This window comes from Eptesicus fuscus, chromosome 9 (assembly GCF_027574615.1).
Source record: "Eptesicus fuscus isolate TK198812 chromosome 9, DD_ASM_mEF_20220401, whole genome shotgun sequence".
In the NCBI taxonomy this organism is placed as follows: domain Eukaryota; kingdom Metazoa; phylum Chordata; class Mammalia; order Chiroptera; family Vespertilionidae; genus Eptesicus; species Eptesicus fuscus.
Window position 1 is genome coordinate 27237761 of NC_072481.1, and position 18292 is coordinate 27256052.

At 51.7% G+C, this 18292-nt stretch overlaps 2 protein-coding genes and 1 pseudogene across 5 annotated transcripts; 1 reads left to right on the forward strand and 2 right to left on the reverse strand.

Annotated features, from left to right (window-relative positions):
- Positions 1-237: 237 nt before the first annotated feature.
- UROD (uroporphyrinogen decarboxylase) lies at positions 238-3585 on the reverse strand. Its single transcript, XM_008151210.3, has 10 exons — positions 3503-3585; positions 2766-2878; positions 2568-2647; positions 2429-2491; positions 2043-2240; positions 1761-1922; positions 1229-1366; positions 967-1067; positions 819-885; positions 238-480 (listed from the first exon to the last, which is right to left on the reverse strand). Exons 1-10 carry the CDS (start codon positions 3520-3522, stop codon positions 319-321), a joined length of 1104 nt encoding a protein of 367 aa, XP_008149432.1. The 5' UTR covers positions 3523-3585; the 3' UTR covers positions 238-318.
- Positions 3586-6731: 3146 nt separating this feature from the next.
- Positions 6732-15116, forward strand: HECTD3 (HECT domain E3 ubiquitin protein ligase 3). 4 transcript variants are annotated; one of them, XR_008556908.1, is made up of 22 exons: positions 6732-7155; positions 7315-7475; positions 7718-7810; positions 7887-8022; positions 8301-8416; positions 8502-8615; positions 8752-8834; positions 9276-9441; positions 9661-9742; positions 10386-10568; positions 10717-10769; positions 10948-11012; positions 11143-11246; positions 11511-11630; positions 11741-11830; positions 12804-13010; positions 13281-13410; positions 13504-13578; positions 13677-13758; positions 13887-13958; positions 14116-14624; positions 14743-15116. XR_008556908.1 is itself a non-coding variant. In XM_008151211.3 (21 exons), exons 1-21 carry the CDS (start codon positions 6787-6789, stop codon positions 14198-14200), a joined length of 2586 nt encoding a protein of 861 aa, XP_008149433.1. In that variant the 5' UTR covers positions 6732-6786; the 3' UTR covers positions 14201-15116. The 4 variants fall into 4 exon arrangements, 1 of the variants encoding a protein (XP_008149433.1); XR_008556907.1 differs by having other exon boundaries at positions 14116-14284; positions 14571-15116; XR_008556909.1 differs by having other exon boundaries at positions 14116-14284.
- Positions 15117-16808: 1692 nt separating this feature from the next.
- On the reverse strand, positions 16809-17399 carry LOC129150168 (ubiquitin-conjugating enzyme E2 L3-like; annotated as a pseudogene).
- Positions 17400-18292: the final 893 nt, after the last annotated feature.

The window sequence follows — 18292 nt, forward strand, 5'->3', positions numbered from 1 at the left end:
AAGTATCATAGCTCCAGCTGTTAGGAAACTCTACCCAAACCCATGTAGCTCTGGGGCTTGGAGATCTGAGGTCAAGATGGTGGGGAGAGATCTAACATTAAGTCCTACAGTACACACCCTGATATCTGAGTTCCCATGACTTTGGGAGAGGATGTAGACAGAGGCCCCGGGGAAGGAGCAGAAGCTAAGAAGGAACTGAAGATAAGGGCACAGATCTTTCACAAACAAAACCACATGTTAGACTCCAACTCTGGAACTTTTATTCTCCTGGAAACAATCTTCTTTGTTGGTAGTACTTGAGGGGAAAAACTGTTATGCTCAGTTCTGTCGAAGCACACGTGAGTATTTGTGCACGGCATCCACAAACGCCCCCACATGTTCTGGGTCCATGTCAGGGTAGAGTCCATGGCCCAGGTTGGCAATGTAGCGCTGTGGCCCAAAGTCATCCAGCATCTGCTGCACCAGCCGCCCGATCTCCTCCTGGGGGACCAACAGGGCATTAGCTACAGGGAGGGCCAGCAAGCCTCTGTCCTCCCTACACATAATAGTGACACACATATATGTAGGCGATTCTACTCAGTTATTCATTTAGTCATTAATTCAAAAAAATTTATTGGATGCCTACGATGGGCCAGGCACTAAGAAAACACAAATAAACACAAAAATGAAAAGAAATTCCTGCCTTCCTGGAGTTCACATGGTGTGTATGGGGTAGAGGGGAGAGACAGACATAAAAATACAAGAATACAACCATATCTACAGCCTTGGGAATGCACAGAGACAAACTCACAGACATACACAAGGACTCTGGTTGTTACCTCAGGTGCATACAGGGCACAGGGGTCCAGATTGCCCTGCAGGGTCACGTTCTTCCCCACACGTTCCCTGGAAGCAGAGTTGGTGCTATGTTCTGGTGACTACACATATGGCAGCTGCACCCCCTATACCTCACCCTCCATTACTTACCGGGCTTTCTGTGGGGCCACTGTCCAGTCAAGCCCAACCACCTCGTAGCCAGCCTGAGCCAGTTCCTCCAGAGCAAAATGTCCATCCTTAGCAAAGACAATCTGGGGGAACAAAAGGGCAGATTTCTGAGGCTACAGAGGGCCTTGCTTTGCCCACTAACCTACCTCAGCTGTACCTCGACTGCCCTCCAGTGGTCACTTCATTCCATGCAGGACTTATTCTGAAAGTCCCAGTCCCACCTTCATTCAATTCCCATTCTTACCATGGGCACTGGTGCCAGGCCTGCCTCCTGCAGCATGGCCTTTACTCGCTTGGCCACTTCACGGATGTAGGGCAGTGCAAACTTATTGAAGAGCTGTGGGCCAAGATGCCCTGCGTGGGACTCAAAGAGCTGCAATGCCTACAGTTAGGTGGTGGTGAAGATAAATACTTAACACACAAAAAGGAAATATTTCAGGCCCCACACACAGAACTGAATTCAATTTTCCCCAAGTGACTTCAACCCCCGATACTGCCTAAGCCTAAAAACCCAGTTCCAGTCAAAAAGTTTTGTCTTTTCCTCCAGATCCCAGTGCTAGCTTTGGTCTTTGAACACATGAAACATTAAGCCCCCCCGCCCCACCCCGCCCCTGCCAGAGTTGGATGGACTTAGCTGCTCCAGCCAGATCACTGCAAGCTCAGCTTCTTTCATGCCTGGCATTAAGACACCTACCCTCTCTCAGGTACAGGGAACTATGTGCTTCTGGTCCTTATGGACTAAACCTCAGCCTATTTGTCTCTCCCTCAGGACTCACCTGGGCACCAGCAACCACTTGTCCCACCAGATATGGTACCAAAGCATCAGTGAGGATGCGAAGCAGCTGGTGACTGGCCTTCGGTCTCTGGTAAAGCCAGCGCTTGGCCTGAGCCATGGTGCTTGAGCTGCCACCCTCAATCATGTATGTCATCAGAGTCCACTGCAAAGGGATCCAAAGAGAATGCACAGGTGTAGAAGTCTGACACACCCTTCCCTTGCCTATGCCAGACCTGCCAGAGTGATTTCCCCAGGCCCAAGTACCTGCCCTGTTCCACATTACCGGGGCACCAGCAAAGCCAATCAGTGGCACACGTCCAGCCAGCCGTTGTCGAGTGAGGGTGATGGCCTGGAACACATAGGCCAGCTCAGAGACCACTGCTGCTGGATCCCGGAGGCGCTCTAAATCCCGCTCTTCTCTTAATGGTTCTGGGAAACTGGGACCTTTGCCAGGCACCATGGTCACCTCCATGCCCAGGGCCTGGAAGGGGAGAAAACATCCGTGTTTCCAACCTGTAACTCCAGGAGGAAAGGCTCTGTTCAGCTCATGCCAGGAACAAGGAAAAGGAGAATAAAGCTCAGCCAAACTCCATCTCTTCCAGCCCAACTTTTCCCCACTGTCCCGTGAGGATAAGTGTCCATATTCCAGAATCAGGTTTGAGCATGTACCTGAGGTACAACAAGGATGTCGGAGAAGATGATGGCAGCATCCAGAGGGAAGCGACGCAGTGGCTATAGGGAACAGAAGACAGGTTGCTAAGTGGTGAGCTGAGGGCATAAATCCCTCCCTCTTTTGTGGGCCCCTCACCTGCAGAGTCAGTTCACAGCAGGCCTCTGGGGATCGACAGGTGCTGAAAAAGTCCTGGGCAGCCCGAGTTTCCCTAAACTCTGTAGACAGGAGAGGGGAGGCAGGGCTCAGCCTTGAGGAACCTCAAGAGCCCTCCCCTGCACCTCAAAAGCTTATTGCTCTCCAGAGTTTTTCCCAAACTCAAGCCCTGCCCCTGACCTGGTAAGTAGCGGCCTGCCTGCCGCATGCACCAGACCGGAGTGTAGTCTGTGTCTTCCCCCCAGGCTGCTCGCAGAAAGGTGTCATTCTTCAGCTCCGGAAAGCCCTGGGGTCTGGAGTGAGGGGCGGGAAGGGGAGTAGGTGTCAGTAAGCTAGGCTTAAGGTTGGGGAAGGCTCCGGTCCTTAAGGCGTATTCAATCCAGCACCGTTATCTGCTTTCCCCACACCGTCTCCCAAGCCGTGGCTCCCGGCCCATTCTGCCTCCTCTCTGCCTATCAGGTGGAGCACAAGACTACAAGGGCCCGCGCTGGGGCCTCTGCCCTACCCACCGCCCCAGCTTCCCCAAGCTCAAAGCCACTGGAAAGACTGGGGGGAAGGGGGCACAGAAAGGATAGTTTGAGGGTCTCTGGACCAGAAAATCACAGGAACAGGGGAGTATAAGTGGGCTGGTTCCGCATCTGGGAGCTAGTCAAGACGGGATCAGAGTTGACGGTCCGGAAATAGGGATCCTAGTTGAAGATTAGAAAGTCCTGGGCGCATCCCCTATGAAGGTGGCGGGGACGCAGTCCAGCGGACCCTGGGATGGTCTCCGGAATCCAAGGTTGGAGGGTTTTCGGGATTCCAGGCTCTGGGGTTCGGGTTGGGGACTCTCCAGGGGAAGGGGGCATACGGACAGATTCCTCAGCTAGAAGTTAGAAGCCTCGCTGGCCACACCGAGCGCGGTGCAGAGAACTCACCCTAACCCGTTCGCCTCCATGATAAGATGTCAGTAACTGCGAGCCAGTCCCACTTTAACCTGAGTCTGAGCCGGCCCCGCCCCCGCCCCCGCCCCTTCCTGGACTGAGCCAAGGCGGTGGCCATGTTGGTAGTCACATGATCAGATTCTAGCTGTGGGTAGGGCCCCTTACCTCACTTCACCGTAAAGTCTAGTGTAGCGACGCAGCAACAAATACCCCACCCCACCCCCAGAGTCTAAACTACACCTTCCCTTTGGCTTGAGGAACTTCCCTCCTCTGAAAGCCTAGGAATCCTGAAGACTCAACCTAAGTCTCACTTTCACTCCCACTGTCCATGATCCTAACAGTCTTACAGTGGATTATGGAACCAAGCTGTACAGGAAACGTAAGTCATTATTTATATAACTAAGAGTCTATAACAGGTGCGAAGGTTACAGTGGTGAACAAGATATCCCCTTCCTTTAAGGAGCTATACAGACTGATGGGGAAAAAGAGGAATCAGCACTCACAATGTGTTTTTTCAATGTGCTTTTATTGATTTTTAGAGAGAGGAAGGGAGACATCAATGTGAAACATCAATGTAAGTGAACATCAACTAGTTGCCTCCCATACACATCCCAACTGGGATTGAACCCACAAGCTGGGTACGTGCCCTGACATGGTTACCAGCAAACTTTCGGTGCATGGGACTACACTCAACCAACTGAGGAGCCACATCGGCCAGGACACAGTAATGAATTTTTTAAGAAGAAAAAGCTAGAAGCAACTAGCAAGGGCTCCTCGCTTAATTGGGGAAAGCAGTGGGGTTGTTCCAAGCAAAGGGAACAGCATGTGTAAAGTGAAGAGGCAAAAGAGCAAATGGCTATTATTAAGAAAACCAAGAGGTCAACCTGTGTAATTCAAGAGGTTGGAGATGTCTAGAGTTCAGGTCATGCAGGCCCTTGTGCGGTGCATTTGTTCACTTTATTCTGTAGTAGTGAGATAGCATACAAATAGCTTGAAGAGAAGGAAAGAGAAGCACCATGTTCCCAATTTTCTAGGGAGATGGAAAACTGACAAAATTACACGGGATTATTTATTATTTATTTCTTGATAACCTCAATTATTTGGAAAATATATCAAAATAAAGTTCCTGCCCTGGCCAATGTGGCTTAGCTGGTTGGGTCCCATGCACCAAAAGGTTACCAATTTGATTCCCGGGGGGTGAGGGGACATGCAGGAGACAGCCAATCAATGTTGTGTTCTCACATGGATGTTTCGCCCTCTCCCTTCTTCTCTCTCTAAAAATAAATTATTTTAAAAGCCTATTAAAAATCAAAAGTTTCCACCTAACGGTCCATCAATAGTTAACCAGATAAACAAAATGTTGTATATACATACAATATTATTCAGCCATAAAAAGAATTTAAGTTCTGCCCTAGCGAGTTTGGCTCAGTGGATAGAGCGTTGGCCTGCAGACCAAAGGGTCCCGGGGTTCGATTCCAGTCAAGGCTCCTCCCTGGCCTGGGCCCTGGTCGGGGCTCCTGCAGGAGGCAACCAATCAATGTGTTTCTCTCATGTTGATGTTTCTCTCTGTCTCCCTCTCTCTTCCACTCTCCAAGGAAAAGAAAGAAAGAAAGAAAGAAAGAAAGAAAGAAAGAAAGAAAGAAAGAAAGAAAGAAAGAAAGAAAGAAAGAAAGAAAGAAAGAAAGGAAGGAAGGAAGGAAGAAAGAAAGAAAGGAAGGAAGGAAGGAAGGAAGGAAGGAAGGAAGGAAGGAAGGAAGGAAAGAAAGAAAGAAAGAAAGAAAGAAAGAAAGAAAGAAAGAAAGAAAAAAAATGAAAGAAAAGAATTTACGTTCTGATACATGCTACAACATTGTTGTAACATGCTTTAGTGAAGACAGACATAAAGAACACATATTGTATGATTCCACTCTCAGGAAATATCTAGAACAGGCAAATTCATAGAGGCTAGTAGATTAGAGTTTACCAAGGGCAGGGGAAAGGAGGCAATGAAGAATTAATTGCTAAAGGGTACAAAGTTTCTCTTTGGGGTGATGGAAAAGTGTTTTATTATTATTATTATTATTATTATTATTATTATTATTATTATATATTGATTTCAGAGAGGAAGGGAGAGGGAGAGGATGATAGAGACATCAATGATGAGAGAAAAGGGAGGCAGCCGCACACTGGGATCCAGCCCACAACCTTGGCATATGCCGGGACCCGGAATCCAACCCTGACCTCTCTTCCACATTCATAGGTCAACGTTCAACCACTGAGCCACGCTGGCCCGGCCACAATTTTTAAAAATTAATGTACCAAAAACCATCGATTTATAGTTCAAATGGGTGGATTGAATGGTATGTGGATTATATGTGAAGAAAACTTTTTTTTAATATATATTTTTTATTGATTTCAGAGAGGAAGGGAGAGAGAAGAAACATCAATGATGAGAATCATTGATTGGCTGCCTCCTGCACGCCCCCTACTGGGGGGGATCCAGCCGCAACCCAGGCATGTGCCCTTGGTCGGAATGGAACCTGGGACCCTTTAGTCTGCAGGCCGACCAGGGCAAGAAAACTGTTTTTTTAATGCGGGGAGGGGGCAGTTTCCTTTCCTTCCATGACGGTACTTCATCAACAGCTCCTGCCCATCTTTTTTGCCTTCTCCCTTCCGGTCTAGGCTTTTCCTCTCACTTCGTTCAGAATTACTGCGAGAAACTGGATAATGATCATCGGTATCCTGGAGGCAGCCAATCGGCGTTGCGTTCTCACACGGATGTTTGAACGCAACAACCAGGATCAAGCCCGAGTGACTCAAGACTCTCGCCAGTGGCAGGGCTGGGGGGGAGGTTATAGCCCCAATCGTTTAAGTCACACTGTCCCTAGGACGGGGAGCCCGAGGGGATGTCTAGAAAATTGAAGACTCTTCTGGTTGTAGTATGACTTGTTAGTGAGGAGGCAAAACGAAAGCCAGGGGACCAGAAAAATGGTGGCTGAATAAGGGTGGTAGCAGTGAGGATAAAATGGTAGTAGACATGGGGTAGCGAAGGGGAGACTGGTCAGGTAGAAACTATTGAACTGGGTCGGGTTAGCTGAGTGGGAGGCACAGAAGCAATAAGGTTGAGGATCCGAGCAGAGAGGGCAATACGGCAGGTGCGCGTAGTCCAGAACTTACGACGGAGGCCGGCCGCGGGCGGGGCGAGCGGAGGGGGAAGCTCAGTCAGCCTCCGGGGCCGCCGCTCCCGAGCCGGTAGCTCCCGAGCCGGTCGCTGCCGGGCTTTCCTCCGCCGCCTCGCCATGGCGGGCCCGGGCCCGGGCGCGGCGCTGGAGACCCCGCGGCAGGTGCTGGGTCGCATCCGCTTCCTGGCGGAGGCCGCGCAGAGCCTCCGCGCCGGACGGCCGCTGCCCGCGGCGCTGGCTTTCGTGCCGCGCGAGGTGCTCTACAAGCTCTACAAGGACCCCGCGGGCCCGTCGCGCGTGCTGCTGCCCGTGTGGGAGGCGGAGGGCCTGGGGCTGCGCGTGGGAGCGGCGGGCCCGGCCTCGGGCCCCGGCTCCGGGCCCCTCCGCGCTGCCCGCAACAGCATCGAGCTGCGGCGCGGCTCCTGCGTGCGCACCACCGGCGAGGAGCTGTGCAACGGCCACGGGCTCTGGGTGAAGCTGACCAAGGTGCGCCCGGCCCGCCCCGAGCCCCGCCAAGGGCCCCGGAGCTGGGAGGCCCCGGCTGTCCCCCTCCCTCCCCGCACCGAGCTGGCATTGCGTCCGGTGCCCTTTGCCTTGGGCCGGGCAGCTCCCTGACGCCTGCCCCCGTTTGACGTCTCCCGGCAGGAGCAGCTGGCCGAGCACCTGGGCGACTGCGGGCTGGACGAAGGCTGGCTGCTGGTGTGCCGCCCGGCCGAGGGCGGGGCCCGCCTGGTGCCCATCGACACTCCCGACCACCTCCAGCGGCGCCAGCAGCTCTTCGGCGTGGACTACCGCCCGCTGCTCAGGTGTTGCACTTGGAGGGGCGGGGATGGCCGTCGGTGGGCCGGGCCCCGGCGAGTTGGAAAGTAGTCCGGCACCGCCCATTAGGTGGGATCGGAGCGAAGGTCGGGTTAGGAGCAGGAAGGGGCGGGACCTGAAGGAGGGGGTGGGGTGGTGTCGTTTGGAGGAGTTGGCGCTCCGGGTGAAGGTTCCAGGCCTTGGGGGATTGTCCTGCTGCGCACTGATGCCGCCCCATCCCGCCCCACAGATGGGAACAGGTGGTGGACCTGACCTACTCCCATCGCCTGGGATCGAGGCCCCAGCCCGCTGAGGCCTACACGGAAGCTGTTCAAAGGCTACTGTGAGTGAGCTGGGCGGGATGGGGAGGAGGAGCCCGGGTCTGGGCCCGCCCCAATGAAGGATTTGGCATTGCTTAGCTATGTGCCCCCGACGTGGACCTACGAGTGCGACGAGGACCTGATCCACTTCTTGTACGACCACCTGGGCAAGGAGGATGAGAACCTGGGGAGCGTGAAGCAGTATGTGGAGAGCATAGACGTTTCCTCCTACACGGTGGGTGCTGGGCCTCCTCCCACCCCAAGTAAGAGGCTGTCACATCTTCCTTGACCCAGAACCCTCACCTCTAGACCAGGGTTAAACCTGAATCCCCATTGGCCAGACTCCGTGCAGCCCCCATGTGGGAAATCCTATAGGAACCCAGACAGTTCCACTCATACCGGCTTCACATTTAACCCAGATCCACTGTGTCATCTCTCCTCCCTGACCCAAAGCACATTCCCAGTGCAGGGAATGGGGGTAAACACTGATTCCACCTCTCTGTCCCTCCCCAGGAGGAGTTCAATGTGTCCTGCCTGACAGACAGCAATGCAGACACCTACTGGGAGAGCGATGGATCCCAGTGCCAGCACTGGGTGCGGCTTACCATGAAAAAGGGCACCATTGTCAAGTGAGTGGGCTCTGAGTAGGACAGGGTGGGTGAGCCACGTGTCTGTGCGTGTACAGAGACCCACATGTGTACTCTGACCCCCTAGGAAGCTGCTACTCACAGTTGATACCACAGATGACAACTTCATGCCTAAGAGGGTGGTGGTCTATGGGGGCGAAGGGGACAACCTGAAGAAGCTGAGTGACGTGAGCATTGACGAGTGAGCAAGCTGGCCTGGGTCGGAGGTGGGGCATGATCCTAGCAGTGGGGACTGGCCCAGCTTGGAAGGTGGGGTGAAATCCCAGAGATCCTTGAAGGCAAGGAGTACCCAGAGTATCTAACGTCTGTCTCCTCAGGACTCTGATCGGGGATGTCTGTGTCCTGGAGGATATGACCGTCCACCTTCCAATCATTGAGATCCGCATTGTGGAGTGCCGAGGTGGGGCTTAAGGTTGTAAGGAGGGAAAAGGAGCCCCATTGTATAGGTGGGGGCTAGCTGGAAGTGCATGTGGAGAAGGGGGTGGGCTTAGAGTTGAGGTGAAGGTAATAGCTGAACTAACTCCAGGATTTGAAACTTCGGGGCCTGAGCCAGGTGGAAGGTACCAGGGTATAGACCTGCCTTAAAGCCATAGAGATGTTAAGGCTCACCTGAAAGAGGAACTGAGATGGGACCCACAGGCTTTCCAACAGTTATAGGGTGGACGGGAGAACCAACAAAGAATATAATAATCAGAAAGAGGTAAGTAGAAGGGGATCTCAAAGGTTCCAAGTGTTTAGGGGCAAAAGGTGACAAAAGGCCGAGCATTAAGGAGACATTCTCAGGATTGAAGGCCAAGGAGGCAACAGGCACAGCAAGTGACCTCACTCTGTCTCCTCCCAGATGACGGGATTGATGTGCGTCTTCGAGGGGTCAAGATCAAGTCATCTAGACAGCGGGAGCTCGGGTTGAATGCAGACCTTTTCCAGCCGGCCAGCCTGGTGCGATATCCACGCCTGGAAGGCACTGACCCAGAAGTCCTATACCGCAGAGCTGTTCTCCTGCAGAGGTGGCTGTGGTCCTGGGCCTGCCAGGCCCTCCCCTTCCCTTCCCCCTATCCTGTCTATGTGGAGGAGTTCCCGAGGTTATACTGTCAGCTGTTCAACTTCCAGTGTCAGAGCAGCCCCTGGGCCCTGGCCGCTACTGGACCCGTATTTTTGGGGATTGAGGGGTTCTGACATCCATGCCAAATGCTTTAGCTGCAGTTACCTTTACCCACCCACCCCAGATTCATAAAGATCCTAGACAGCGTCCTGCACCACCTGGTACCTGCCTGGGACCACACGCTGGGCACCTTCAGTGAGATTAAGGTGAGCCTAGCCCACCCAGTGCTGGTCTTGGCAGTGGGCTCCCCCTTTCTGCTCATGCAATCGTTCACTCTTCAGCAGAGAGTTTTTAAAACCTTTGCTGGGCTCTGGGGACTTAGGAAGAAAGCCAGACGCAAATAGTCAAAATTTAGTCTTTCTGGTGCTATTCCCCAGATAGTCTGTGAAATGCACAAGAGCTGGGGGCGGAAAGGTTATAGCACGGATAGAACAGGCTGCATAAAAGGTGTATCCTGGGAGTTCCTAGCAACTCTTAGATGAACTGAGAGGCATACTAGCAGCATCTAGATGATGTGATTATAGTATGGGGATGAGGCTGGGAGGGAGTGGGCAGGAAGCTGGCTCTGGTAGCAGAGGGCCCTGTGGACCAGGCTGTGAAGCAGGGACTTTGTCCCAGGTCAGTGAAGCCATTGAAAGGTTTTAAGTAAGTTATGACAAAGTTGGATTTTTTCTGTTTTAGAAAGCTCCCCCTGGTGGCTGGACTAAGGGAGGGACTGGAAGCATGGACAGGGATGGACTAGGCTTGGACTGGAATGGTGGAATTGGGTCCAGGCATAGAGGAAGGTTCCAGGGCCTGGACAGGGGCTGACTGCCTACCAGTCCTGCTCTGGTTACCTTTTCTCACCAGCAAGTGAAGCAGTTCCTGCTGCTGTCACATCAGCGGCCAAGCCTGGTGGCCCAGTGCCTGCGTGATTCAGAGAGCAGCAAGCCCAGTTTCATGCCACGCCTGTACATCAACCGGCGCCTTGCTATGGAACACCGTGCCTGCCCTTTAAGGGACCCTGCCTGCAAGAACGCTGTCTTCACCCAGGTCTGGACCACCTGGGTGGTACTGAGGGAGGGCCAGTAAGGGGCTTAGGAGGCTGGGTCAAGAGGGACCTGAGCAAGGTCTTTGGGCAAGAATGGGGCTAAGTCTTGACACAGACTCCTGCAACTCCCTCCTCTTTCCCCTGCCCCAGGTTTATGAAGGCCTCAAGCCCTCTGACAAGTATGAAAAGCCCCTGGACTATAGGTATGGCATGAGGCTGAATGACTTACTCAGAGCAGATGTGCACACACACACCCACACACTGCCTCTGGCACCCCTCACCATTACCCCTCTATAGCCCTACTCCTGGCTGGTGTCGGGGTTGGTGAATCGTCCTGAGCCCTGGCCCAGCATGATGACAGAGGTCCACCCCCATTTACAGGTGGCCCATGCGCTATGACCAGTGGTGGGAGTGTAAATTCATTGCAGAAGGCATTATTGACCAAGGTGAGGCCCTGAGGGAGGATAATAAGCACCCTGCCCTAGTTAGAGTGGTTGAGGCTGCTGGGGGCCTGCTTTTATTCCATTATTGGAGCTCTTGAGTGCCCCAGCTGAGGGCATCTATCTGTCATTTCAGGGGGTGGTTTCCGGGATAGCCTCGCAGACATGTCAGAAGAGCTGTGTCCTAGCTCGGCAGACACCCCTGTGCCTCTGCCCTTCTTTGTGCGCACGGCCAACCAGGTACTCCCACCCTTACCTCCCAAGTTGTTTCTGCTGTTTTGTCTCTGCAAACCTCCCAGGTACCAGGTTGAGCTAGTGAGGGAGCAGAAGAGGGTCCAAGTTGCCCAGGACAGCCTCTGGGCAGATAGGGAAGGGGAGCCATTGTCCATTCAGAGGGATCATTCAGGGCCCCCAGGGAAAGGTGTTCAGGGAAGTCTTTGGGAAATCTCAGACAAGAAAGTAGGTCCACCCCATGCCATGCTGACAACCCTGTCTCGGGGGCAGGGCAATGGCACCGGTGAGGCCCGGGACATGTATGTGCCCAACCCCTCCTGCCGAGACTTTGCCAAGTACGAGTGGATTGGACAGCTGATGGGGGCTGCCCTTCGGGGTAAGGAGTTCCTGGTGAGTAGCCTAACCTGCACCCCATCAGCCTTGGGCCCTGGAAGGAAGAAGGACCAGCCAAACCTGGGCAGCTCCGGATGAGAAGACATTAATGAATATTTGTCCCACAGGTCCTGGCCCTGCCTGGTTTTGTGTGGAAGCAGCTGTCTGGTGAGGAGGTGAGCTGGAGCAAGGACTTCCCAGCTGTGGATTCTGTGCTGGTGAGTCGGGCTTGGAGCTAGTGTTTCCTCTGCCCAGCCCCTGAAGGTTGCTACTCCCCAGGGCTGTCCTGAACCTTCTCTTACCACACACGTGCTCCCTCCAATCCCATCTACTCTCATTGTCTCAACTACTATCCATAGTCTGGTGACTCCTAAATCTTCACCTCTAACCCCACTTTCTCTCCGAAGCCTGGGCCATATATGCATCTGCCTGCTGGATGTCTGCTCTATGATGGCACCTCAAGTTCAGCACACACTTCATCTCCCCAGTCTACCGCCCTCTAGACCTCCCTCTCTCAGAACGGCACGGCCACCCACCCCTTCCCCTGCTGAGGCCCTCAGGCTCCTTCTTCACTCCTCTTCCCTCACCTCCCACGTTCTGTCACATCTCCTTCTGGAATCTGTCTACTTTTCCCATCTTACTACTACCCTCCAGTTCAGGCCACCTTCCATTCTAACCCAACCACTAACTATAAAGGCTAGTGTCCCTATCTACTCTTACCCATCTGATCTCCAGCAGCCAGAGTATTTTATTTCACACTCACTTACCCTCTTCAATGGCTCAGCTCTGGGATAAAATACAAAATCCAGAAAGACCTTACATGACCCATGTATATGTGGCCACTTGGTTCACATTCAGGTTCCAGCCAAACAGATTCCTTAAACCTTTTGTACTTCCACCTTTTTCCAATATTCTCTCTCCCAACTTACTTGTGGCCCAGCCCATTCCCAGCCATCTTTTGGGTCTCGGCATAGATGCCATTTCCTCCAGGATGCTTTCCCTGTTCTCCATGCCTGATTACATGTTGTCTTGTTACTTTCACAGCCCTTGACTGATCCCCTCATTTCTCTCTCATGGCCTGCCTGGGGACTTTCTTGCCTGGCTGGCTGTCCTGATTCCCTGTGAGCATCTTGAGGAAAAATGAGTTTCCATAATGAAAAGCTGACCTTCCTGCCTCTCTCCAACCCCTAGGTGAAGCTCCTGGAAGTGATGGAAGGAATGGACAAGGAGACATTTGAGTTCAAATTTGGGAAGGAGCTAACATTCACCACTGTACTGAGTGACCAGCAGGTGGTGGAGCTGATCCCTGGTGGTACAGGCATCGTGGTGGGATATGAGGACCGTTCCCGTTTCATCCAACTGGTACAGAAGGCACGACTAGAAGAAAGCAAGGAACAGGTACTGCCCAGAGGCCAGGAGAACAGAGAGCTTTGGACAAGAGCCCAGAGCCCAGGCTGATAGGCCACCAGTTCCCAATCCCAAGAACTCTGGCCCCCATCATCCCTCTGCCCCACATTCCCGCCGGTCGGTGGAATACAGAGATACTCCCAGAGCTGAGCAAAGACCCTGTCCCCCATTATCTCCATGAGTGCAGGCCAAGTGGCTCCACCATACACTGAGCTGGGAGTTGTGCCCTCTTCCCCAACCAGTCCTTTCCCCCCTCCCCAGGTGGCAGCCATGCAGACAGGTTTGCTGAAGGTGGTGCCGCAGGCTGTGCTGGACTTGCTGACCTGGCAAGAGTTAGAAAAGAAGGTGTGTGGGGACCCAGAGGTCACTGTGGACGCTCTGCGCAAGCTCAGTGAGTGTGGGGCAGGGCAGGGCAGCACCAGGTAGGGCTTAAGGGTTATGTCTGTTGGGACACAAGAATGAATTCTGGCCTTGTCACCACCAGCCCGATTCGAGGACTTCGAGCCATCTGACACACGGGTGCAGTATTTCTGGGAGGCACTGAACAACTTCACCAATGGTCAGTGGTAGAGGGCGGAGTAATACCTGGGTTTGACCTCACTTGTGGGATACAGAGTCAGGCTGGAAGTGCGGGCATTGATTTCCTTCTCCATCCAGAGGACCGGAGCCGCTTCCTCCGCTTTGTCACAGGCCGTAGCCGTCTGCCTGCACGTATCTACATCTACCCCGACAAGCTGGGGTGAGTGCAGAAGGGAGGTCTGAAGGGGCTGTGGCCAGCCTTCTGCCCAGCACCACCCCCTATACGTGTCAGACCCTGCCCTGTGCCCCTACAATTCTTCCTGATCTCTGGCCCCTCCACACCTCCAGCTGCGAGACCACAGACGCGCTGCCCGAGTCTTCCACCTGCTCCAGCACCCTCTTCCTACCGCAGTATGCCAGGTGGGTGTCCTAGGTTCGAGCCCAGAGAGTGGGGAGCGGGAGAAAGATGACATCCTAGGGTGGATGAAGGGCTGAAGTGTACGAATTGGCGCCCCATCACCCCTGGTAGTGATGGGGGCCTCTACACCTGGCACTGACAAACTCCCTGCCCCGGCAGCGCCAAGGTGTGCGAGGAGAAGCTCCGCTATGCGGCTTACAACTGTGTGGCCATCGACACCGACATGAGCCCTTGGGAGGAGTGAGTCGGCTACCTCCTGTGGGCCAGCAGTGTCTCACTCTGCCTTGCCTGGGGCAAGACACCTCACCTGGACCAGCTGGGGCAGGATGTGAGTTGATGCACTCAGAAAAAGCCAGCACACAGCCTCTGTGTGCAGCTGCAGTGCGGGCGGTGGGTTGACACTGGTGGCCCAGCCCCGCAGACGCACAAGCCCTATGCGTGCTCGGCTTGCTTCGGAGTTATTTTGCCTTTGTGAGAGGGAACCGTCCACAAGCCCAGCACAAGCTGCCAGGCCTGAGTTACTTGAAAGAGGCCTTCTAGTCCCTACTCCCCATGGACTTTGCTTCAATATTTGGCTCCTCTCTTTTTTTATCCTTGTTTTTCTCTGGCTTCAGCTTGGACTCAAAACAAAAACTATAGAGGGTGGTGGAATCTCCTCTCCAAACAAGGTATCAGGGATGGATAAGGAGTGATGGTCTTCCTTCTTAGTCACCTGCCCCAAGAATGCAGCAACTGAATAACCTCCCTCATATACTTATCTTTTCTTCTGCTCCCTCAACACCCAAGGTGTGAGCTCCCTCCTCTTCCTCCAACCCGTCTCAACTGACGGAAGTGCCACTACCTCCCCTGGCTCAGAACCTACATCCACTCAACATTAAATCTTACTGCAACTACACCCCATGTTAATCACTTCTGCATCATCGCCAGCCTGACTCCCCGTCCGCTGTTTCACTCCCAAGATTTTGCACAAGTTAAGGCCAGTTGTAGCCTCTCTGAAATCTTCAATAGCTCCTCTTTACCCAACTCTAAAAGCCTAGACTTTAAACCTCCTTCTAGGCCTTATGGACATCTCTGCCCCTCTCCCTCACAAAAGGGCCTCCAAGACACTCCATCAAAGAATGTCTTGCACATGGGAAAAGTTGAATAAATGGGTGAATTCATTCCTTTGGAATGTGTTTATTGGGCTCTTGAGGGATGTTTGAAGAGACTTTTCCAGGAGTGGTGGGCTTCTTAGTTGCAAACATTAAATCTGGAGCTGAGAGGGAAATGAAGACCCCACTACTCAGAAGGGAGGAAGAAAAAAGTTGGCCTACCATCATCTGGGATGGGTGTGGTGATGTGGAGGATAGGAGTCCTCCTTCAGGAACCAAGTGGGCAGAAGAATTTGACATAGAGGCCAAGCCCTGAGGTGGCCGATAAACCACCCAGGTCAGAATTTTGACAGAAGAGGAGGCAACAGCATTGCTGCCCACCCCCATGCCGCCTCCACAAAATGCCCCCTGAGAAAAATTCAGATACAGTCCCTCACTCTCACAGTGGGCAGCCACCCTCAAAGGGTCCCAAGTGAAGTGGCATGTGGGGTGGGCTTAGGTGAGGGGTGTCGTGTTGCTCCCACCCTTCCCCAAGCCCTAATGCCCCTCCCCCCGGGCTGTGTGCACCCTGAGGCCTATCTCCCCATAGCTCTGAGTCTAACTCCCCAGGTGAGGCTTGCAGCTGCCCAATCCCTGTGCTTCGGGTGGCCCACAGGAGACACCCCTGCTCCCCTTTGGCAGCCTCTTCCATTGCCTGGAGCTAAAGGGGCTGGAGCCCTAGAGGCGTTCCCCCACTCCCCTCCCAGCTCTGTTCTTCCCAGCAAGTTCCCGCCCAACCAAGGCACACCTTCCTGTTTTCTGGGGAAAACCTGGCCAGCGCCAACCTGCAGGAGGCAGCCCATTTCAGTGTCTGTTACGGGCCATATGAGTCTTTGGTCCCTCTTTTAACAAACTGGACTTGCAATGCATTATATATTTTACAGCTTGCTTTTCATTTAATCACTCAATAAATGCATCGAGCACGTATGTTAGGCACCATAGCAGGTTCAATGGGTAAAATGGTGGCTAAACATAATTTTTGCCCTCTTGGGATTTACACTCTAATGAAAGAGACACATAGTAAACACCGGCAAAAACATTTAATAACGTGTAAGAGCTCCAAGGGAGAAGTGGAGGGTACTATTAGAGGACTGTACAGGATGGACGTTAAATCCTGAGGAGAACAACTGGGCACAAAGGCCAGCTGAGGAGCATGTTCAGGTTTGGGGTAAAGGGAGAGAGAAGAGACTCCAGCCTTAGAGGGCCATTTTAGGATTTTGCAGGGGAGAGACAGAATTAGATGTGGGTTTGGTAGCTGTGTAGAGAATGAATTGAGAGGGAGACACAAAGGCAGGGAGTAATCCAAGCAGGAAATGATGGTCACTGAGACCATTTTAATCAATATTTTTATTGACTATTTATTACATTGTAAGGGATTTTCATACTGTTTATTAATTTAAAACCCTCTACAGATGGACATAAAGGTTGTTTATAAATTTTTGGTATTGGAAACTACAAATGTTACAATAAACATTCTTATGCATATATCCTTGCATACCTATTTGATTATTTCCTTAGAATAACTAAAATCCCTTCATCAAACTGCCAAATTGCCAGGATATATCAGTTTTCACTCCCTTTAGTGTCTATTTCCTAAACTCTTATCAACCTTGAGTATTAACACTTAAAAATATTGTTTGATAATTTAATGAGCTGAAAAATGAATGGTATGATTATTTTATTTTATTTATTTATTTATTTATTCTTATTTATTTATTTTTTTAGAACATCTTAAATTTTTAATCCTTTCTTTACAGGTTACCTAAGACCACTTTTGATTAAGAAAACTGTAGAAAGTTAGTAACTGCCACAAGCAAACGCCAGGTGGTGGCCCGTGTCAATTTTCCACAGAGTCCTGCTTTGCGGGGTGTCTGCACTGCTTGGGGTCTCTGCTCACACTTGCTGGAACCAATCGTGGCAGATTTTAGTCCACAGGTCGCTTTTCCCCATATTTCTTTGTAAACTCTTCAGCATTCTTACAGAATTTTTTACGGTCCTTAGAGTATTCTTCAGCTAGGTCAGCCCGAAGCGGGTGCTCAGGCTGGGGGTCATCCACCAGTGCTATAGAGACTGGATTACTTGGTCAGTTTTCGTTGCTGGCTTCCAGTTTTCAGCACTAATTACTGGCAGACAGACCTGTCCCTTTTCATCGATGTTGGGGTGATAGATCTTTGTTTTAAATGTAATCTTCGGTGGTTTGAATGGGTATTCTGCTGGAAAGTTGATTTCGATTCTGAAGGCCCCCTTGTCATATGGAGGGTTGTCCTTCATCAGCCTCCTGCTGGCCGCCATCTTGGATCTGGTGCTGCTGCTTTCCCCTGGTATGATTATTTTAATTTTCATTGCTTTTTTAAAATATGTTTTTTATTGATTCTTTTACAGAGAGGAAGGGAGAGGGATAGAGAGTTAGAAACATCGGTAAGAGAGAAACATCGATCAGCTGCCTCCTGCACACTCCCTACTGGGAATATGCCCGCAACCAAGGTACATGCCCTTGACCGGAATCAAACCTGTGACCCTTCAGTCCGAAGGCCAACACTATCCACTGAGCCAAACCGGTTAGGGCCATTTTCATTGTTTTGATTATTTACTATATTGAGCAATCATTTCTCTTCTTTATGAACTGCCCTTTATGTTTTTTTGTCTGTTTTTCTGTTGGTTTGATTATACTTTTCTGGTTGGTTGATTGATTTTGATTTTGAAAGTACGCTTATTAAAGCTGGGGACAGTGAAACAAGGAAAGGCCTAGGATAGAAGAAGCAGCAGGAGAGAGCCCAAGTGGAGGTGTGTTGGCTGTTAGAAATGTTAGGAGAAAAAAGTGAGGCAAAGGAGGCCTTGGAGACAGCAAGTTCAGGGGGTAGCCCAGGGTGAGCTGCCACTGCCCATTGCTCCCATAGTTGCAAGTCTCATGGGGACCCTTAGAGTTTAGGAGAAAGAAAATTCACTCGAAAATAAAATTCGAGTAGGTGTGTGTTCCAAGGAGGGCACACATTTTCTTACTGATTTATAACAGTCTTTGCATAGAACTAAAATAAAAAGTCCATTGTACTAAAATAAGGCACCATGCTAAGTGCTATACTTCTGTTACCTGTTTTATCTTCTGTATAGTTCTATGAAGTAAGTACTATTAGTATATCCACTTCTAGATGAGAAACCCAGAGCAAAAATGAAATAAGTAACTTGCCTGGGTCACATAGTAATAACTG

Bases quoted from the DNA above. Each gene is read 5' to 3' on its own strand.
- UROD (XM_008151210.3), bottom strand. From the start codon at position 3,522: ATGGAGGCGAACGGGTTAGG. The intron at 2,648-2,765 runs GTCAGGGGCAGG...TCCTGTCTACAG, and splicing joins GGCAGGCCGCTACTTACCAG to AGTTTAGGGAAACTCGGGCT. The intron at 1,068-1,228 runs GTAAGAATGGGA...TTGTTCCCCCAG, and splicing joins GCCTGGCACCAGTGCCCATG to ATTGTCTTTGCTAAGGATGG.
- HECTD3 (XM_008151211.3), top strand. From the start codon at position 6,787: ATGGCGGGCCCGGGCCCGGGCGCGGCGCTGGAGACCCCGCGGCAGGTG. The intron at 8,616-8,751 runs GTGAGCAAGCTG...CTGTCTCCTCAG, and splicing joins AGTGACGTGAGCATTGACGA to GACTCTGATCGGGGATGTCT. The intron at 8,835-9,275 runs GTGGGGCTTAAG...GTCTCCTCCCAG, and splicing joins CCGCATTGTGGAGTGCCGAG to ATGACGGGATTGATGTGCGT.